Raw genomic sequence first — 17,512 nt, forward strand, 5'->3', positions numbered from 1 at the left:
AAAGGATGTGGGTAATTGTGGCGGAGGTTTCTGTATGAGGTTAACCGGGACCAGTGAAAAGATCATTCAGGCTCCAAGTTCTGTGCTGCTTCCCCTCTAGATTCATATCATGAGGCCAGGGTGCTTTTCTGGATTTTAGCGAGCTCTCTGCACTGTAAGCATGAATCTGCTGAGGTACCTGCAGGATCCAAGCCATGTTCCTCCAGTTACAGCTTTGCGTGTTTGTTTCAATCTGCAGACCCGTATTGTTTTGGAGTGTGGAGAGGACAGCGTTTGTATCCCGGACCTCAAGCTCTTTGCTTGCATGTAAGCGCCTGTTCCTTTGTCTCTCCAGCGGCATGCTGTTCTAGTCTCATACAGAAAACAGTCCTGGTGGTCTCAGCTGTGGCCGCTGTCCCCAAAGAGAGGCTCCTGTGTTGAAATCTCCCTTGGGCCTCAGTCCAATAATTCCAGAAATTGTTGCTTGTTGAAACATTTCTACCCCAAGTTTTAAACAATACCCAGCAGCAACTGATACAACATCATAATCATGCAAAACAAAGAAACAGAACCCAGCCCAAAGCAACCATCACCTTTTAAAAATAGCTAAGAAAAATAACAAAAATTCAAAAATGAAGAGAATCAATGTGGGTCTGCCTGGGGTTACTGTGAGGTGCGATGGCAAGGCACTCTGGCCATGCTGAGGTGCGCTTTCCTTCACATGCTCCGAGGCTGGGCCCTACTAAAAACCATGTCCTATTGTATGCCATAAGGCGAGCATGCAGACCTTTCCACCTAATATGAGTACAAGATTGTTGCACAAACAGCAGCTGCAATGGTCTATCTTGGCAGTCGTTCTGAACCAGGGCCCTGGGGTTTTGCGCTGAAAGTGGTCATAAGGGAGATGAAGGCAATCCAACATGAGAGTCTGACTCTTTAGTGGTTTATAGTCTATTAATATTGTATAGAATGGTGGAGGTGACAGTAACGGACCAACATCTGGAATGATTTCACTGGAAGGAACACCAGTGCACACTAGGATTTGTTTTGTGTATATGAGCAGTTATAAAGATCGGCTTGCGAAAGCAACTCGAAACGGGATGTACTAGGGCTGGTGCACCCGTTGCCAAATGCCCAGGAGCTTCCCCCCCCCCCAACAACTTCCCGGAGACTCTGCTCCCCGTCATAGACTTCTCACGATGGGTTTCTGCCTACAAAGAAAGGAAAAGAAAAAGCAAAGCAAAAATTTTGGATGTACTCTTGCACTCATCTGATGAATTGTGATATTTATTGTGGACTATGCATTGGTTTGGACTGATTTATAATACTGTCTGATTTGTTAATAGTTATTTTGGGGTTCTTTGAGAGAACAGTTGAACTAAAGTTATCTGTACACTTTTGCACCAGCACTTTAAATTAAAACGAATATTATAAATATTAGAAGGGATATGATCTTTCCAGGACTCTTAGGACTTGTTGTCCCCCTTGCTGTTCTGTTTAATTTTTTAAAAAACTGTAATATTATAAGCCCATTTGGCTGAAACAGGGAGTAAGGCTACATCAGAAATAAACCAAGTCTTCATGCAGTTTTTAATTATACTTTTTAATGACTTGCATAGCTCTTTGGCTGGTGACAAAATCAAATGGAATCTTTAAGGGTGACTATGCAGAGTGGCCCGTCCATTATTCATACGACTCAAAGGAGGGGATGTCACTCTCTTGGCTCCTAGAGTGGTGCCATTGAGTAGGGGAGAGCTCTCTTGTGGTCCGGTGCTAGACCAGGGGTTGGTTTCTCTGCCTCCCATGCTCCTCTGGAGTACTGCAGCTCTGATTATGGTCTGGAGCCATCAGTCTTGTCTTGGCATTCAATGGATGGTATCCCACTCAGGGCTTTTTTTCAGCAGGAATGTGGGGGAACGGAATTCCGGAACCTCTTGAAAACGGTCACATGGCTGGTGGCCCCGCCCCCTGAACTCCAGACAGAGGGGAGTTTAGATGGCCCTCTGCGCCACCAAGCAGCACAGAGGGCCATCTCAACTCCCCTCTGTCTGGAGATCAGGGGGCGGGGCCACCAGCCATGTGACCATTTTTCCGAGGGCAACCCACTGAGTTCCGCCACCTCTTTTCCCAGAAAAAAAGCCCTGATCCCATTAATGCACATTACTCCCATCCTGCAATCACTTTATTGACTACCTATTAGTTACCATGCTCAGTTCAAGGTATTGGTTATCACTTACAAAGCTCTTCATAGCCTTGTTCCGACAAACCTATGGGACCGCCTCCCTTCCTATGCTCCTCTACGGCAGCTTCACTCTTCCAAACAGGGTCTCCTGCAGGTCCCAGCCTGCTCATGGGTGAAATCAACAGCAGCTGTACGCAGGCTATCGCTGTGGTGGCCCTTACCCTGTGGAACGGCCTGCCTCAGGAGGTCAGGAGAGTCCCCAATCTCCTGGCTTTTTGCAAACGATGCAAAACCAAATTATTCAATAAGGCTTTTTACTCAGATAGGACGACTGTATTGTAGGGAAGGAGACCTCAGATGATCCGCTAATGAGTTAGGACCCATAGACTTCACCACTATATTGTACTAGATCCCCACTAATGCTATATCCTTGTGAATTTGTGTCTATTTACCCTATGGCATTGTCTATGGAAATGGAATGGTGACTGTACTAATCACACACTGTGTAATCCGCCTTGAGTCTCAGTGAGAAAGGTGGACTATAAATGACATAAGTAAAATAAATGTTTCCTCATTGTGACTGCAAGGCTTGAGGCACTCTTATGGGCTGTGTCTTAGGAAAGAAGGCTCTCTCTTTATCGGGGAGGAGAACGTGGTCCTCATTCAGGCAACTGCAGTGAATGCTGGCGAAGGGGCCTACGAGGCTGAGCTGGTAGTAGAGCTGCCAAGTGGAGCATACTTCCAAACAGCTCGCAGCAACTCTCAGGTAATGGGGCCCTGGAATCCAGAGAGAGATCCCCACACAGTGAACTTGAAGTTTTCCAGTCGCTGCTGCTGAACAGAATTGAGTCAGGAAAAACTGGGCAGATTGTTTCATCTGTACAGTCATCTGTTTTCTAAAGCATGCTGTGAAGTGTGTGTGTGTGTGTGGTATTGTCCTACTTTAAGGCAGATTTGAATTTTTTTCTGGCCAATGTGGCACTCCTGTAAGGTCTGCTGCCTTGTTTAACAGCATTTATCTTAACTAGCTGGTAAAGGAACTCTGGCTCAGAATTGGGCTATCCTGGAAATGATTTGGACTGTGCCATATCCATTGAATACTAGACTGATTTCACAACTCAAATAGTAATAATAATAACATTTGATTTATATACGCCCTTCAGGACAACTTAATGCCCACTCAGAGCGGTTTACAAAGTATGCCACACAAAGTATCCTCACAACAAAACACCCTGTGAGGTGGGTGGGGCTGAGAGAGCTCCAGAGAGCTGTGACTCACCCAAAGTCACCCAGCTGTCTTGAACTGGAGGAGCGGAGAATCAAACCCGGCTCTCCAGATTAGAGTCCCATGCTCTTAAGTTAACCACTACACCAAACTGGCTCACCAAACCGCAGCAAGAAGTGCCTTTTTTCATAGTTCCATTATGGGTATGAACATCTGTATAAGCAGCCCTGGAGCAAGTTTTACATTTGCAGCACAGGTGGCCGCCCACAATGCCTCCTGATTTTTATTCCCTTTCCAACAACAATGATCCCCTCCCTGCTCCCCTCCCCTCACTGTCTTGACTGTAGAAGCTGATTTGCAGTTCCCACAAGGAAAATGAGACCCGCCTGGTGGCTTGCGAAATGGGCAACCCTATGAAACCCAACACAGAGGTAAGGAGAGCTGTGGGCTTACACGTGCCAGGGAGCTGCACTGCCTGGTCCTTGAGATCTGCCCCAGGTTTGGAGGGAGGCCTAGCAGTGGTTATTCAGCAATGAGCAGAGGGCACTCTGGGGCCTTGTTTTTCAGGCTTCAACTGCTCCTAGAACAGGATTTCCTCTTTCTTTAAAACTCTCAGCATGTGGTTCATTCTTTCTCTTTTCCCAACGTTAACCTTTCCCCCATAGCAGGATTTGTGTCTAGTGGCACTTTAGAGACCAACAAGATTTTCAAAATGTAAGCTTTCAAGAGCGAGAGCTCCCTTCTTCAGACGACTCCCCCCACATTTGCCCAAATCCATCCTGCCCTTTATGGAAGAAGGATGATTATGTCAGTTGCTTTTACTAAATTGGAGACTCGGCACTGCACAATGCAGAGGGGCGAGATAGACGTCAGTTGTAGCTAGTGCCAAAATGCGCCAGGAGAATAAAGGCAAGGTTTGGTTATGGGATGATGGGTCAAGAGACCCTCAGCTCTGACTGGAAGAGGGGGTGATGCTGGAATGGCCCAGAGGTAAGCCTTGCTTAGAAAGCTTCATGTAGCTACAGGTGGCAAGAGGTAACTGCATGTTCAGAGGGCAAGCAAGCCCTCTCCCCAGTTCTGTTCTGGCCTAACCTAAAGGAAAAGGAGTAGTGAATATGGAACAGAGGGTGGGGTTCATGAAAGACCATTTGGGAAAAGAGAGTTCGGAAAGGAGGCAGGAACAGACAAAGGGAGAGAGTCTTGGTTACAAAATGAGGGGCTTGCACCACTTCCCCATATGATGAGAAGTTCTAGGGGTACATCTCTTTGCAGTTGCTCTGTAATGAAAGGGTGCACTGAGATTTTAGGGTTCTTTTGTAAAATCTGTTTATTTATACGTGTTCAAGCAGAGCCTATTGGAAACAAGTCAACTCATAAGACAGGTGGCATAACTGCTGATCCTGGACTCCGCTTCTGTCCCGAGCCTATCCCCACTTCTCTTTCTATCATTCCTTCTTTCCCACCCCACCTTTGCTTACAGATCAAGGTGGACATGGAAGTAAGTGTTAGCCAGCTGGAAGAGGCTGGTGACCACATCAATTTCACAGTACAGCTGAAGAGGTAATGGTCAACACTGCCTCACTGCCAAAGTCCCCTGGATCCAGTCCATGAAATTGGATCTCACTGCTGTGGCAGGCCCCTCAAACCCATCCCTCCCTGAAACACCCCCCTCCACAAAGCTGAGGGATGGTTCACCCTGAAATCTCAGTAACTCTATAAGTATTGCTGTGCCTGTGGGCATGCCCACCATTGGTGGGAAGGGGATCTTTATTAATCTGGAGGAGAATCTGTCCCATATATGCAAACCCTTTCCTCCTGTGTGAGTTGCCAGCTTTTTTTCCTGGTGGGATTGCTGTGCACAACTGACTGGCTGGTGTAACCAGCTTCTCTACCACACCTCTGTGCTGCTCCTCTGTTGAGATTTCCAAGCTCCAGGGCTGGGCCCCTGATGCTGGAAAGAGCAGCTGGCTGACTAAGGCGCTCTCTTGGCACCCTGGATTTTACTTCCAATTTTTCCTGCAGCAAGAACAGAGATAACCCCAACAGCAACATGGAGGTGCTGCAGGTGCCTGTCAAGGTTGCTGCAAGGATGGAGCTTTGGGGGTGAGTAAGGGGTTTGGCTTGAGCCTCCTTTTTGGAGGTGCTGTTTCCCCATGTTTTTTCATGGGGAAAGCATTCAGACATTACTGCCCTGAGAGGTGCACATGCAGCCTGCGATCTGTGAAAAGCTCTTCCTTGTGGTTCAGCCAATGCGTAAGACATGAACCCTGCAAAGTGGGCTCAGTTGGTATGGTCTTATGTGCCAAATAGGTCAGTGGGGAAAGCGGCTGCAGGAGAGAACTGTGAGGAAGGTATTTCCCCTGGAGAAAACCATGTCCCAAGGCAAGAGGGGAGGGGGGAGCCTTGGATGCCCACTTACTTTCTGGTCTCCCCTAGGAATTCTGCCCCAGCCAGCGTTCTGCTCCCCCTGGTCTCTGGGGAGCCCAAGAATGAGAGCAAGAAAGTGGAGGACTATGGGCCCCGAGTGGAGCACATTTATCAGGTACAGAGATGCTCCTCTTGGGGTTGGGTATAACAGGGAGGAGGGAGGCCATGTCCCTGACTTATCACTTGCTGACCCCTTCTTCTTCCCCTTTGCCTGCCTCAGTTGCAGAATGATGGCCCAAGCTCTGTTTCCAAATCTGAGCTTCTTGTGAACTTTCCCAACCGCTTTCGGGGAAGCTTCTTACTCTACATCTCAAGGGTGACCACTGAAGGCAGCATCAGCTGCTCTCCCTCCAATGAGACCAACCCCCTGAAGGTAAGAGCAGCCCAACTGAATCAGGCCAAAGGACAATCCAGTCCTGAATCCTGTTTCTTATGCATTTATTTTTAGAATTATATACCATGCCTTTCTCCCCAATGAGAACCCACAGCCGTTTAAAACTTCATTCCCTCTCCTCCATTTTATCTTCACAACAACAACCCTGCCAGGTAGGTTGTTGTAGATTTTCCAGGCTGTATGGCCGTGGTCTTGGCATTGTAGTTCCTGGCGTTTCACCAGCAGCTGTGACTGGCATCTTCAGAGGTGTAGCACCAAAAGACAGAGATCTCTCAGTGTCAATGTGTAGAGAAGATGTTAGCAGGTAATTTCTCCACACATTGGCACTGAGAGATCTCTGTCTTTCAGTGATACACCTCTGAAGATGCCAGTCACCGCTGCTGGTGAAATGTCAGGAACTACAATGCCAAGACCACGGCCATACAACCCAGAAAATCTACAACAACCAGGGCTTTTTTTCAGCTGGAATGCGGTGGAACGGAGTTCTGGCACCTCTTGAAAATGGTCACATGGGTGGTGGTCCCACCCCTGATCTCCAGACAGAGGGGAGTTTAGATTGCCCTCCGCGCCGCTGGAGCAGCGCGGAGGGCAATCTAAACTCCCCCCTGTCTGAAGATCAGGGGCGGGGCTACCAGCCATGTGACCATTTTCGCGGAGGGTAATTTAAACTTTAAAAAACTCTCCCCTTGTTCCAGCTGACCCAAAGTGACATCATTGTGTGGTCCTGAGTTCCACCACCTCTTTTCCCAGGAAAAAAGCCCTGACAACAACCATCGTTCTCCATCCGTGAAAGCCTTTGACCTGCCAGGTAGGTTAGGCAGAGAGAACTGGGCCAAGGGTTCCCAGCTAGCTTCCATGGCAGAATGGAGATTTGCTTCGACAATACATTTGCTTTTAAATTGGCAACTTGTGTGTTTTAATGTGTTTTAATTTTGTTCACTATTATTCACGTCCTTGCAGCTTGGTTTCTGCATTGTTCGCCACCTTGAGTCTAAGGAGATGAGGCAGGGTAGAAATGTTTTAAATAAATTGCACCTGATTGTCTCCCAGATCAGCTGCCTTTCTCCATCTTGCAGTAAACTTTAAAATGTCTTACTCCACCAATATAAAATGGCACCTGAACCTTTAAATGAAATGAAATCCAGCCCTCAATTCAGAATTGACTTATGGCGATCCCTGGTGGGGTTTTCATGGCAAGAGACTAACAGAAATGGTTTGCCATTGCCTGCCTCTGCAACCCTGGTCTTCATTGGAGGTCTCCCACCCAATTACTAATCAAGGCTGACCCTGCTTAGCTTCTGAGATCTGACAAGATCAGGGTGTCCTGGCCTATCCAGGTCAGGGTGAACTTTTAAATACCCAAAATATAAAAGACAACATTCTAAAGACAGTGGACCACTAAACCTGAATGGTAGCTAATTGGCTGATGTGAATTTAGATTAAAGGCCTTTTCACAACAAGGCCATTTACATCACTGGCAGAAAACCTGGAGAGAGAGTGTGGCCAGCATCTCCCCTGGTGCATTCCTGTTCCAGATCCTCTGTTCTAAATCCTGGCCCTCCCTTTCCTATAGGAGGGGATGGAGGGGAGAAGTTGGTACAATTAATGCAGTTGAAATGCAGGCTGGTATAGTGGGGGGCAGTCCTTTAGGTATGTGGGCCGCAGGGCAGGTTAGCCTTGAAAAAATAAAACCAGCTGCTTAAGCTGAGCTTAGAAACAAACTGGCAGGCAGTGCCAGTGTTACAAGATCTATGTGTCCCCTGCATTGGCTAACCTCATGCCTCCAGGAAACCCACAAGAAGTCCATTAAGGCAAGATCCCTTCCTCACCGTTGCCCTTGGTAACTGGTACCCAGTAATAAACTGTCTCTCGACATGGAAGTTCTGTATCAGCAGTTGATAGATCTATCTTTCATGATACTTACCCATCCTTTTTAAAAAGTCCATCCAAGCCCATGACCGTCACATCTTGTGGGAGTGTCTCCCGTAAATTTGTTATACATTGTTTGAAAAAAGTTCTTGCTTTAGTTTGCCCTGCCATTATCTCTTTCCGGGAACTTGAATTATAAAATTACAGGAGGGAGAGAGAATGTTCTCTCTCCACTCCACATATTTTTTTTAAAAAACTTTCTTTGTAGGGAAACTGATCTAATCCCCAGGAGATGTAGCAAATTGCATTTCATCTGAGCTTTGTTCTTCCATTGTAGCTTGAGGTTCTGGAGCCCACAGCTGCCTACAATCAAAGTGGGACTGTTCAGCTGCAACGGTGGCGTGAGAAACGTGATGTGATGGTGGAGGCTGACTCAGCAACATTGCAGGGACCTGTAGTGGTGGTGAGATTTCTGGTGGAATCTGGCAAACTTGATAGTGTAGTCCATCAAAAGCTACTAGATTTACAGTTCAGTTTGATACAGTTTCTCCAGTCTAGGCCCATTGGTTTTACTGGATGTACACTGGAGTAATCTGGCATAGAATTGCCCACTGGTTTTAAATTCCTTGCCTGAATTGTAAGTAAGACAAGTGATACATGTTGCAGAATTGTTTTTTTTTTAAAAAGGATGAAATGACCATCTAGATACTTTCCTTGTACCCATGAGGTCTATAAACTTGCTCATTTTAAAATGCTTAATGACCCAGAATTCCTTAGTTAAAGAGTTGGAAGGGGAGAGCCAAGCTATTTCATTTACTTATTTGTTTATTTTTATAGTATTTTGTGGTATTTATAGTCCGCCATTCTCACTTAGAGTCTCTCTACACGAGACACCTTGGCATGTGTTCATCAACTGTAGGGAGATAGAATGTTAGCTGGGAAGGGTTGTTTAAAAAAGCAGAGCTGGCAGAGATCACTCCTCAGAGGATTTGTTAATTTCATCTTCACCTGGAAGGCTCTGTCAATTTCACCTCTCCAGTCTAAAACTGTGAGATTGGAACTAGAGGGCAGCGAGGAATTGAAATGGGCTGGAGGCTGGAGCTGCCTTACAGAGCCAGGCTTTGACCTTGAGAGGAGAGGTTATAGGTGTTGAAATTTCCCTTCTGGCATTTCACAGCCCCTTCACACAGCTCCTGCGTATAGCAAAGCCTTTGCCCTGCTGCCAGCTCTGTCTTTTAAAACTACCCTTCCCAGCTAACATTGCATCTCCTGACACGTGTTCTTCATGTGTCAGATGTCTCATGCAGAGAGACTCTCAGACTCAAGGCGAATTACATTGTATAAGTCAATATGATCAACAGCTGGGATATTTTAAAAAAATATAATAGAGCAAGCAGAAATTTGAAAACAAGCCAAAATTCAATGCAGAGCCGAAAAACAGTGCTGAAACAAAACATAAGCAGATTGATGTGACATATTAAGCAGTGCAGAACTATCCAGTAGGAGCATACTTACAGCAACAGACTGTATGCAGTAGTATACTCTATAGTCCCTATCTCTGTACCATTTCATCTCCCTGAACCATTTCCTTATAGCACATTCTATTACCCTATATAATAGAAAGCTGGCACGTAAGGAAAGAAGTGGTGCTGCACATATGAGAGACCAAGGCTTTGTGTGATAGCCGATACTGAGTCTGGTAACTGTTGGGTGGCCAATGGAGTGACTGCAGAATGGGAGTAATATGTATGCTTTGCCTAGCTGCTGATAATAATCAAGCCATGGCATTCTGTACCAACTGGAGCCTTCATACAAAATATCTATTAATTTATGAAAATATTTATATCTCATAAAGGTCTTTGAGGGAACTAACAAAACAAGAAACAAGAAACTGGAATGTGCCCCCCTCCCCGGCATAACATTTTTAAATCCACCATGAGTTCTTCAATTTATACAGACTCCTGGTATAGCTGTATGACTGCATAACTGTATGACTGTATGCAGGATACATTAGGTATAGCATTACCAGGTCCCCTTACTCTCCCAATGGGAGGGGGGAACCTGGCACTCACCTTTGCACCACCCTCATTGGCCAGGTGCGAAGCACAGGTGCGCCCCCCACGCCTGTGCGATGATATCACTTCCCCGTGCAAAGCATGGGAGTGCTCTTGGGGCGGCATGATGACACACTCGGGAGGCCTTCTCCCCCTCGGCCAGGTGAGCAGTGGCAGGGGATGGAGGGTGGAAGCGGGAGATCCCCCCCACCAAGGGACCTGGGATCCCTAGATAATTGTGCTGTTTTGCTGGCCATCTAGTTCCCCAGTAGGCACCCTTCCTGAGTTGTCAGAGGTACTCTTGGACATGGTGCTAGAAACACCTAAGCTGATTGTTCTGGGTGACTTCAACATTCATGCCGAATGCTCCTCATTAGGGCTAGCCCAGGATTTTATAGCTTCTCTGGCTGCCTTGAGGCTCTTTCAAATGATGGCAAGCCCCACACATGAAAGAGAACTTATTATTTTGCACTGAGCCTTTGAGGAGAGGTCTTCTTTCAGGACTGGAAATTCAGCCTGAACCATGGTCTGACCATTATCTGCTGAAGGCAAGGATGATTATGGCCCCAACACTATGAAAAAAAGGAAGGATCCATTAAAATAACCCCCCCCCCCCCCATGAAGGCTCATGCATCCTTCTAGATTCCAAAATGCTCTGCGGGATTTTAGCATTCCCAACACATTCTCCATTGAGGCTGCAGTGGAAGGTTGGAACATGAAGCTCCTTGAAGCCGTTTACAAGATTGCTCCTCGTCGATCTCTCCTGTCCTTGCAGTAGAAGCCATCCCTGTGGTTTACTATGGAGCTGGGTGACCTAAAGAGGGCTGGAATATGTCTGTAAAGACACTGGGAGAAAACTCATGCTGAATCTGATAGAACATGCTGCAGAGCCCTTTGGAACACCTATGAAGTGACAGTAATAGTGGCAAAGAAACATTATTTCTCTACTACTATTACATCAGCAAGATTTGCAACCATTCTAATTGTTTAAGGTACTTCTACATCTTCTGTCTCCTAAATCAGTACCTGTAATGACTCAGGAATAGTCAATTAGTTGTGACAATTTTGCAAGCATTTTTGCTGACAAAATAGCACAAAAATGCTCCCTTCTGGATGCCAGCTATAATATATGCGAGGAAGAAGAAATGTTTAGTACACCATCTGGTCCCCTTATGGACCACTTTGACCCAGTTACAGTTATGCATATTGACAGGATCCTGGCAGTTGTGAAGACCACTAGTGGTACGCAGGATCCTTGCCCATCTTGGCTGCTAAATTCATGTAAGGACCATTTAACGAGCCCTTGATGTCTGTTACAAATCTAACTCAAAGCATCTTCTTCAACCGCTCAAAGAGACGATTATCAGCCCGCTAAAGAATCTCTAGACAAAAATAATGTGGCCAATTCACCTAGTCTCTAATCTGCCCTTTCTAGACACTAACAGACCAACCCCAGGTCTTCTTGGGTAACTCTGGTGCTCTGGACCCTTTTCAGTCTGGGATCAGGTTGCACTATGGGATGGAGATGGCTCTGGTGGCTGTAGCTGATGAATTCCTTCTGAATGTTGGCAAAGGCCATACTTCTTTGTTGCTCCTTCTGAATCTATCTGCAACCTTTGGCACAGTAGGTCATGTCATCCTGTTGAGGTGTTTAGCGGCAGAAGTAAGTATCATGGGATGTGTCTTGGACTGGTTTAAATTACTCCTCATGGAACAGACTCAAAACGGTTGCTGTTGGAGACAAGCTATCTTCAGTTTGAGAACTCTCGCAAGATACCACAAGACACAATCTTATCCCCCATGTTATTCAACTTCCGTGTAAAGCCTCTAGGAGGAATCATTCATAGCTGTGGAACTGGATGTCATCAATATGCAAATAACACCCAACTCTATATCTCACTATTCAAATCCCTGGTGATGCAACAGAGGTTTTCAGTCATTGTCTGAGAGCTGCGGTCAAGTGGCTGAAAGGAAACAAATTGAAACTGAACCTAGACAAGACAGAAGTGATGCTGGTTGGGAAGGCGAAGATCTTGTAGGATATTTTGCTTCTCGCTTTCGACAGGGTTCAGTTGATTGTTGCAGAGTCTAGGGGTTCTACTGGATCCAGCACTACTACTAGAGAAGCAAGTAAGTCCTCCTCCCAACTCAGACTAGCCCGGAAGATGGGCCCCCTACTTGACATGGCTGATCTGGCCCCCTGGATTCATACCACGGTAACATTGAGGTTAGACTATTGTAACGCAATTTACACAGGTATCTCCTCAAAGTCAATTTCAGAGACTCCTGATGGTGTGGAATACCACAGTTCGATTATTATCAGGAGCTAGATGGAACATCCTGCAGTCACTCCATTGGCTACCCGTCAGCTACCAGACTCAATTCAAGGTGTTGACTATCCCATACAAAGCCCTTCAAGGCCTTGGTCCCTCATGTCTATAGAACGGCCTCTCTCCCTATGCTCCATCACGTCAGCTTTGCTCATCTGCACACTGCCTTCAATAAGTGTCACCCTGCAATGGACAAAATCAACAATTGCCTGTACACATGCGTTCTTTGTGGTGGCCACCACCTTATGGAATGGCCTACCAAAAGAAGTTAGGAGAGCTCCCCCCGCAGCTCCCCCCAGCTTTGTGCAAAATATAATTATTCAAGAAGCTCTGTACTACTGTGTGTCACTGTAAACATGCACCTATTGAGTAGCTTCCACGTCATTTAATGTATCATGTTAAATTGCTTGTGTTTTGTTTCAGCATTGTGTCAGCTCTGTATCAGATTTCTGCTTTTTTTTTTCAAATTCTGCAATTCATACCCTATTGTATTGTTTGTTGAATGTCCCAGCCACTGACCATATTGACTTGCACTACGTAATCAACCTTGAACGTCAGTGAGAAAGGTAGACTATAAATTACTATAATTAAAAAACAATTTTAAAATCTTCCTGCAGAACTGTAGCAATCAGGCTTGTGCTACCATCCACTGCCAGGTGGGGGCGCTGGAGAGAGGTCAGGGAGCTTCTGTCACCATCCATGCAGTGCTGTGGCTGCAGAGTTTCCAGGAGGTAAGGATGGGGTGGCAGCAGTGGGGAGGGGCTGCCACGGCTCCGTCTGCTTCTCTCCTCCTCCAGGAGTGTGCCCAAATTAAAGCACTCCTACAATGATGCTTTGGCACTCTGGGCCACATACATGGCTCTGCTACCTTTGCTGTGAGTTCACTAATGATCTGCCAAGCAGAAGGGATCGAGCAATGCTTCCTGTATCCTGTTCCCCCTCCTGCCTTTTCTACTTTTGTCACCTTTGATCTTCCTTCCTTCCTCCCTACACCATTTCTCCAGTTGACTTCAAGGACTGCTAAAGACAATGGAAGGATGGAACCGTTGTGGTGTAGGCACTGGAATGGGGTGTGTGTGTGTGTGTCTGAACTCCAGCTGCCTCCCACAAAGTCTGAGCAATAGCTGTAGCTGGAAGAATAAGAGGGGAGTGTCTGAATTCATGTGTTAGCCTTGTTTGTTTTCGTGAAGGATTAGCGTTTGTTTGAAAGTGTTTTACACAGCAGAAACTAACTAGCTGTTGTATGCATTACTTTATGGGGACACCTGCAGAGGGCGGGTATTCTCTGAGGTAGGTGTGGAGGTGTCGCATCAAGAAGTTGGCCTTCCACTTAAGTGTGAGGGGTTTCTGTGAGCCGCAGGGCAGAGCCACCATTTCCCCTTCCCCTTTGTATCTCTTAACGCAGGGGTCCCAAACATGGTGCCCATGGCACCATTGCACCCACCAACATTTTTCCTGGCACCTGTCAAGTGTTTTTAAAAAGTGGCTGGGGCCAAGTGGGACTTTTGCCAAGCATGGTTTCCGATTGGCCATTAGAGATTTGATTGGCTGTGCAGATTTTTTAAAACATTGCTTAGGTAGAAGCTGCTTCCACAGCACAAGGATCTTCACTGTGAGACAGCCATTTTGTGGCTGGTTGTGCCTCCTGTAGCAGCCATTTGTGGCTACACCTACCACACTGTGTCAGAATTCCAAACGTGCCCACTGGCTCAAAAGGGTTGGGGATCCCTGCCCTAATGCGACTCATGTGATGTTTGTGCCCTCCCCCCTTCCTATTACAGCATCCCCTGGAGCAGTTCCTCATCCAATCCCAGGCCTTGTTCAGTGCCTTAGGAATGCCGTACAGCATACAGCCAGAAACTCTACCAAGCGGGACCTTCCTGGTACGTCTGGAAATTTGTGCTGCTGCAAGGAATTTTTATACAGCTTCCAAAAGTGTTAGAATGCATTGTTTTTAATTTTTCAGATTTTGATTTTGAAATGTAAACTTGAGGGATACTTAAATATGGCACATTCTAGTTTCCTTAAATTAATATTAATGTAATATTTTTATAGTTTGTTGTTTGTTTCTAGAATACCTGAATCCACCAGCAGCCGTGAGAAAGTGGCTGGGGTGGGGGGCGGATAATATTTGCTCACAGAGAACTCTGTTCCCCTAGATTTCTTTCACCTTCAGGAATCTGTTTCATTAATCAAAGATTGATTATGAACGTCCTCACTCCTTTACTTGCGTGGCAGTGTGAATGCTGGTAAATGCAGGTATTTAAATCTGAGATGGAAGACCTATAGTATTCGTAACATCCTGAAATTCCTGGCTGATGACAGCTGATCTGGTTAGGGTTGCCAGCTCCAGCCCCAGGAGATTTGGGGGGCAATGCCTAGGGAAGGTAGAAAAGAGCAAGAGTCTAGTAGCACCTATAAGACTAACAAAATTTGTGGTAGGGTATGAGCTTTCATGAGCCACAGCTTACTTCTTCAGATATAGCTTCAGATACAGATACAGCTGTATCTGAAGAAATGAGAGCTGTCTCACACAAAAGCTCATAACCTACTACAATTTTTTTAGTCTTATAGGTACTGCTGGACTCTTGCTCTTTTCTACTGCCACAGACAGACTAACATGGCTACCCATCTTGATCTGTCTCTATGGAAGGAAGAGCTTGGGCAGGGACCTCAGAGCAATATAATGCCCAAGCAGTATAATGCCTCCAAAGCAGCCTTTTCTCAAGGGGAACTAATCTCTGTAGTCTGGAGATCAGTTGTAATTCTGGGAGATCTCCTGGCCCCACCTGAAGGTTGGCAACCCTTTTGTTCTTGGCCATGTGCGGTGGGCAGGAAGCAGTACAGACCCACCACAAGCTTCCCCACTGCACATTATGAGAGCAGTGGCCTGTTAAAGTTTTGATCTATTGGAGAGAGAGAGAGAGGCATTCTTGAAAGATAATGGGAGCCCTCTAATTTGGTATGAATTAATCTTGGATAACCAGCCTTCTTCCCCTGGCCTAGTTCTGTATTTATATCTATAGAACTGCTTACATGGATTAAGAGTTCCAATTCACTCATAAGTTTGCACTGAGAAGTTAAGGAAAATCAGGAACATTTTACCATATGTAGTGGACATGTAAGAAAGCAAATACAATTTATTAATTGGACACAAATACAATTTATTAATTCAGGTTTTAAAGATAAATATACAGTTGAAACCAGGGTCTTTCCTTTTGGGATTAATGGACACTCAGCTGGAAAGAAGTCATGGGACTTTGTTTTTATCTATGATGACAACAGCAGCAAGATTATTATATGTGCAAAAGTGGAAGAGCTCAATATTGCCTATGATAGAGGAATGGTTGGTGAAAGTGCTGGAGCTCACAGCGATGGGTAAACTTACTTAATTGATTAGAGGAAAGACAAAAGTTCGTTGTTATTGCTGACTGGAAACCCGTTATAGACTTTTTGCATGAAACAAATGTTTCATGATGATGATAATAATTATAATAATGATTTATGGGTTTGGGGAATAAGAAATTTGGACACTAGAAAACAGAGAGTTTTACTTTGTAAACTTAGAGTAAGAGAAGACTTTGTAATTATGTTTGTCACAGAGAAAATTGGAAGCTTCTGTTTAGTTTATATAGTTTCCCTCTCTTTCCTTTGTTTTGTAACTTCTCTGCTATGCGTTATTCTTTCATTTATAAAATATTCTAATTAAAAAAAGGAGAAGCTGAGGAAAACCTACCCTGAATGGTAGTAGGATGGCAGGGGCTGAGGGTGGGTGCTGGTAGGCTGGTGACTTTGTGGTGGGAAAGGCATAGGGCAGGCTTTGCTGTTTCAGGGACCAAAGCCTGCTAGCTCAGAAGACTCATTCTGGTCAACCAAACCAGCTGCCAGCAGTGGCGTAGCGTGGGTTGCGAGCACCCAGGGCAACTCCTGGCAGGAGGTGGTGCCTGTGGCACCACGCATGCACGCAAAGCACACACGCACTCCCGGACCCCTGTGCAATAATATCACTTCCAGGAAGTGATGGCATCACATAGGGTGCGATCACCCCCCAAGAGAGCTCCCCTAATTCGGGACCGCTTGCCTCCCTAGCCCTTACCTCTCCACCGCAGCTGCCTCCCCCCCAGGAGTGCTCCCGCGATTCGGGGCCACTTGCCTCCCTGTCCCTTACCCCTCCACTGCAGCCACTTGTTGCAGCTGCCTGCGCTGCCACCACTCGCTCGGCGTGCTCTGGGCCAGCTCGGTGCTCAGTGGGCCAGCCATCCCATTGGTGCAGCAGGGGGCCGAGGCGGCACGAGTGGCCTCCCGGCCCCCACAGACATGACGCAGGCTCTCCTCGGCGGCTGGTGCCCCCTAATAATTTTGTGCCCGTGGCGGCCACCCCTCTGGCCCACCCATGCTACACCACTGGCTGCCAGATCTGACTGAGGCGAAATAGACCAGATGGGAAGAAGATAAGTACTTGACATTTTCATTGGGGTTGCTGTGTGAGTCTGTTGCAGCAAAAATAAACCATGGGCCCAGTGGCTCCTTAAAGACAGGCAACATTTATTCCAGCAGCAGCTTTCTTGAATCAAGGCTCACTCCAATGCATCTGCAGAAATAAATTCTGACTCGCAGAAGCTTATGTTAGAATAAGTTTTGTTAGCCTTTAAGGAGCCGCTGGACTCCTGATTTCCTTGGCATTTTGTCTCCTGGAATCTGGGAAAGGAAGCCCGAGCAGGATTTTAATACTCTGCCTTGGATGTAAAGCACAGCCATGGACTGTCTTGTTGTCAGGATTAAGAACATAACATAAGCATAAGAACATAAGCAAAGCCATGTTGGATCAGGCCAGTGGCCCATCCAGTCCAACATTCTGTCACACACAGTGGCTAGAAATCCAGTGCCATCTAAAGGACTGTCAGTGAGGCCAGGACACCAGATGCCCTCCCACTGCCTTCCTTCCAGCACCAAGACAACAGAGCACCACCTCCCCACAAAGAGAATACCATCTATCTCCTGTGGCTAATAGCCACTGATGGACCTCTGCTCCATATATTTGTCCAGTCCCCT

At 46.3% G+C, this 17,512-nt stretch overlaps 1 protein-coding gene across 2 annotated transcripts in view; it reads left to right on the top strand.

The window, feature by feature from the left end:
• Positions 1-17,512, top strand: part of ITGA2B (integrin subunit alpha 2b) — a 61,947-nt gene that overhangs the window by 37,978 nt on the left and 6,457 nt on the right. For both annotated transcript variants that reach the window (XM_054995604.1, XM_054995605.1), the window contains exons 19-28: positions 239-306; positions 2,780-2,927; positions 3,734-3,817; positions 4,867-4,946; positions 5,409-5,489; positions 5,823-5,928; positions 6,034-6,186; positions 8,414-8,539; positions 13,078-13,191; positions 14,242-14,343. In XM_054995604.1, coding sequence (XP_054851579.1) covers positions 239-306; positions 2,780-2,927; positions 3,734-3,817; positions 4,867-4,946; positions 5,409-5,489; positions 5,823-5,928; positions 6,034-6,186; positions 8,414-8,539; positions 13,078-13,191; positions 14,242-14,343 — 1,062 coding nt within the window. The remainder of the gene's footprint in view (positions 1-238; positions 307-2,779; positions 2,928-3,733; positions 3,818-4,866; positions 4,947-5,408; positions 5,490-5,822; positions 5,929-6,033; positions 6,187-8,413; positions 8,540-13,077; positions 13,192-14,241; positions 14,344-17,512) is intronic.

This window comes from Eublepharis macularius, chromosome 12 (genome assembly GCF_028583425.1).
Source record: "Eublepharis macularius isolate TG4126 chromosome 12, MPM_Emac_v1.0, whole genome shotgun sequence".
NCBI classification, from domain to species: domain Eukaryota; kingdom Metazoa; phylum Chordata; class Lepidosauria; order Squamata; family Eublepharidae; genus Eublepharis; species Eublepharis macularius.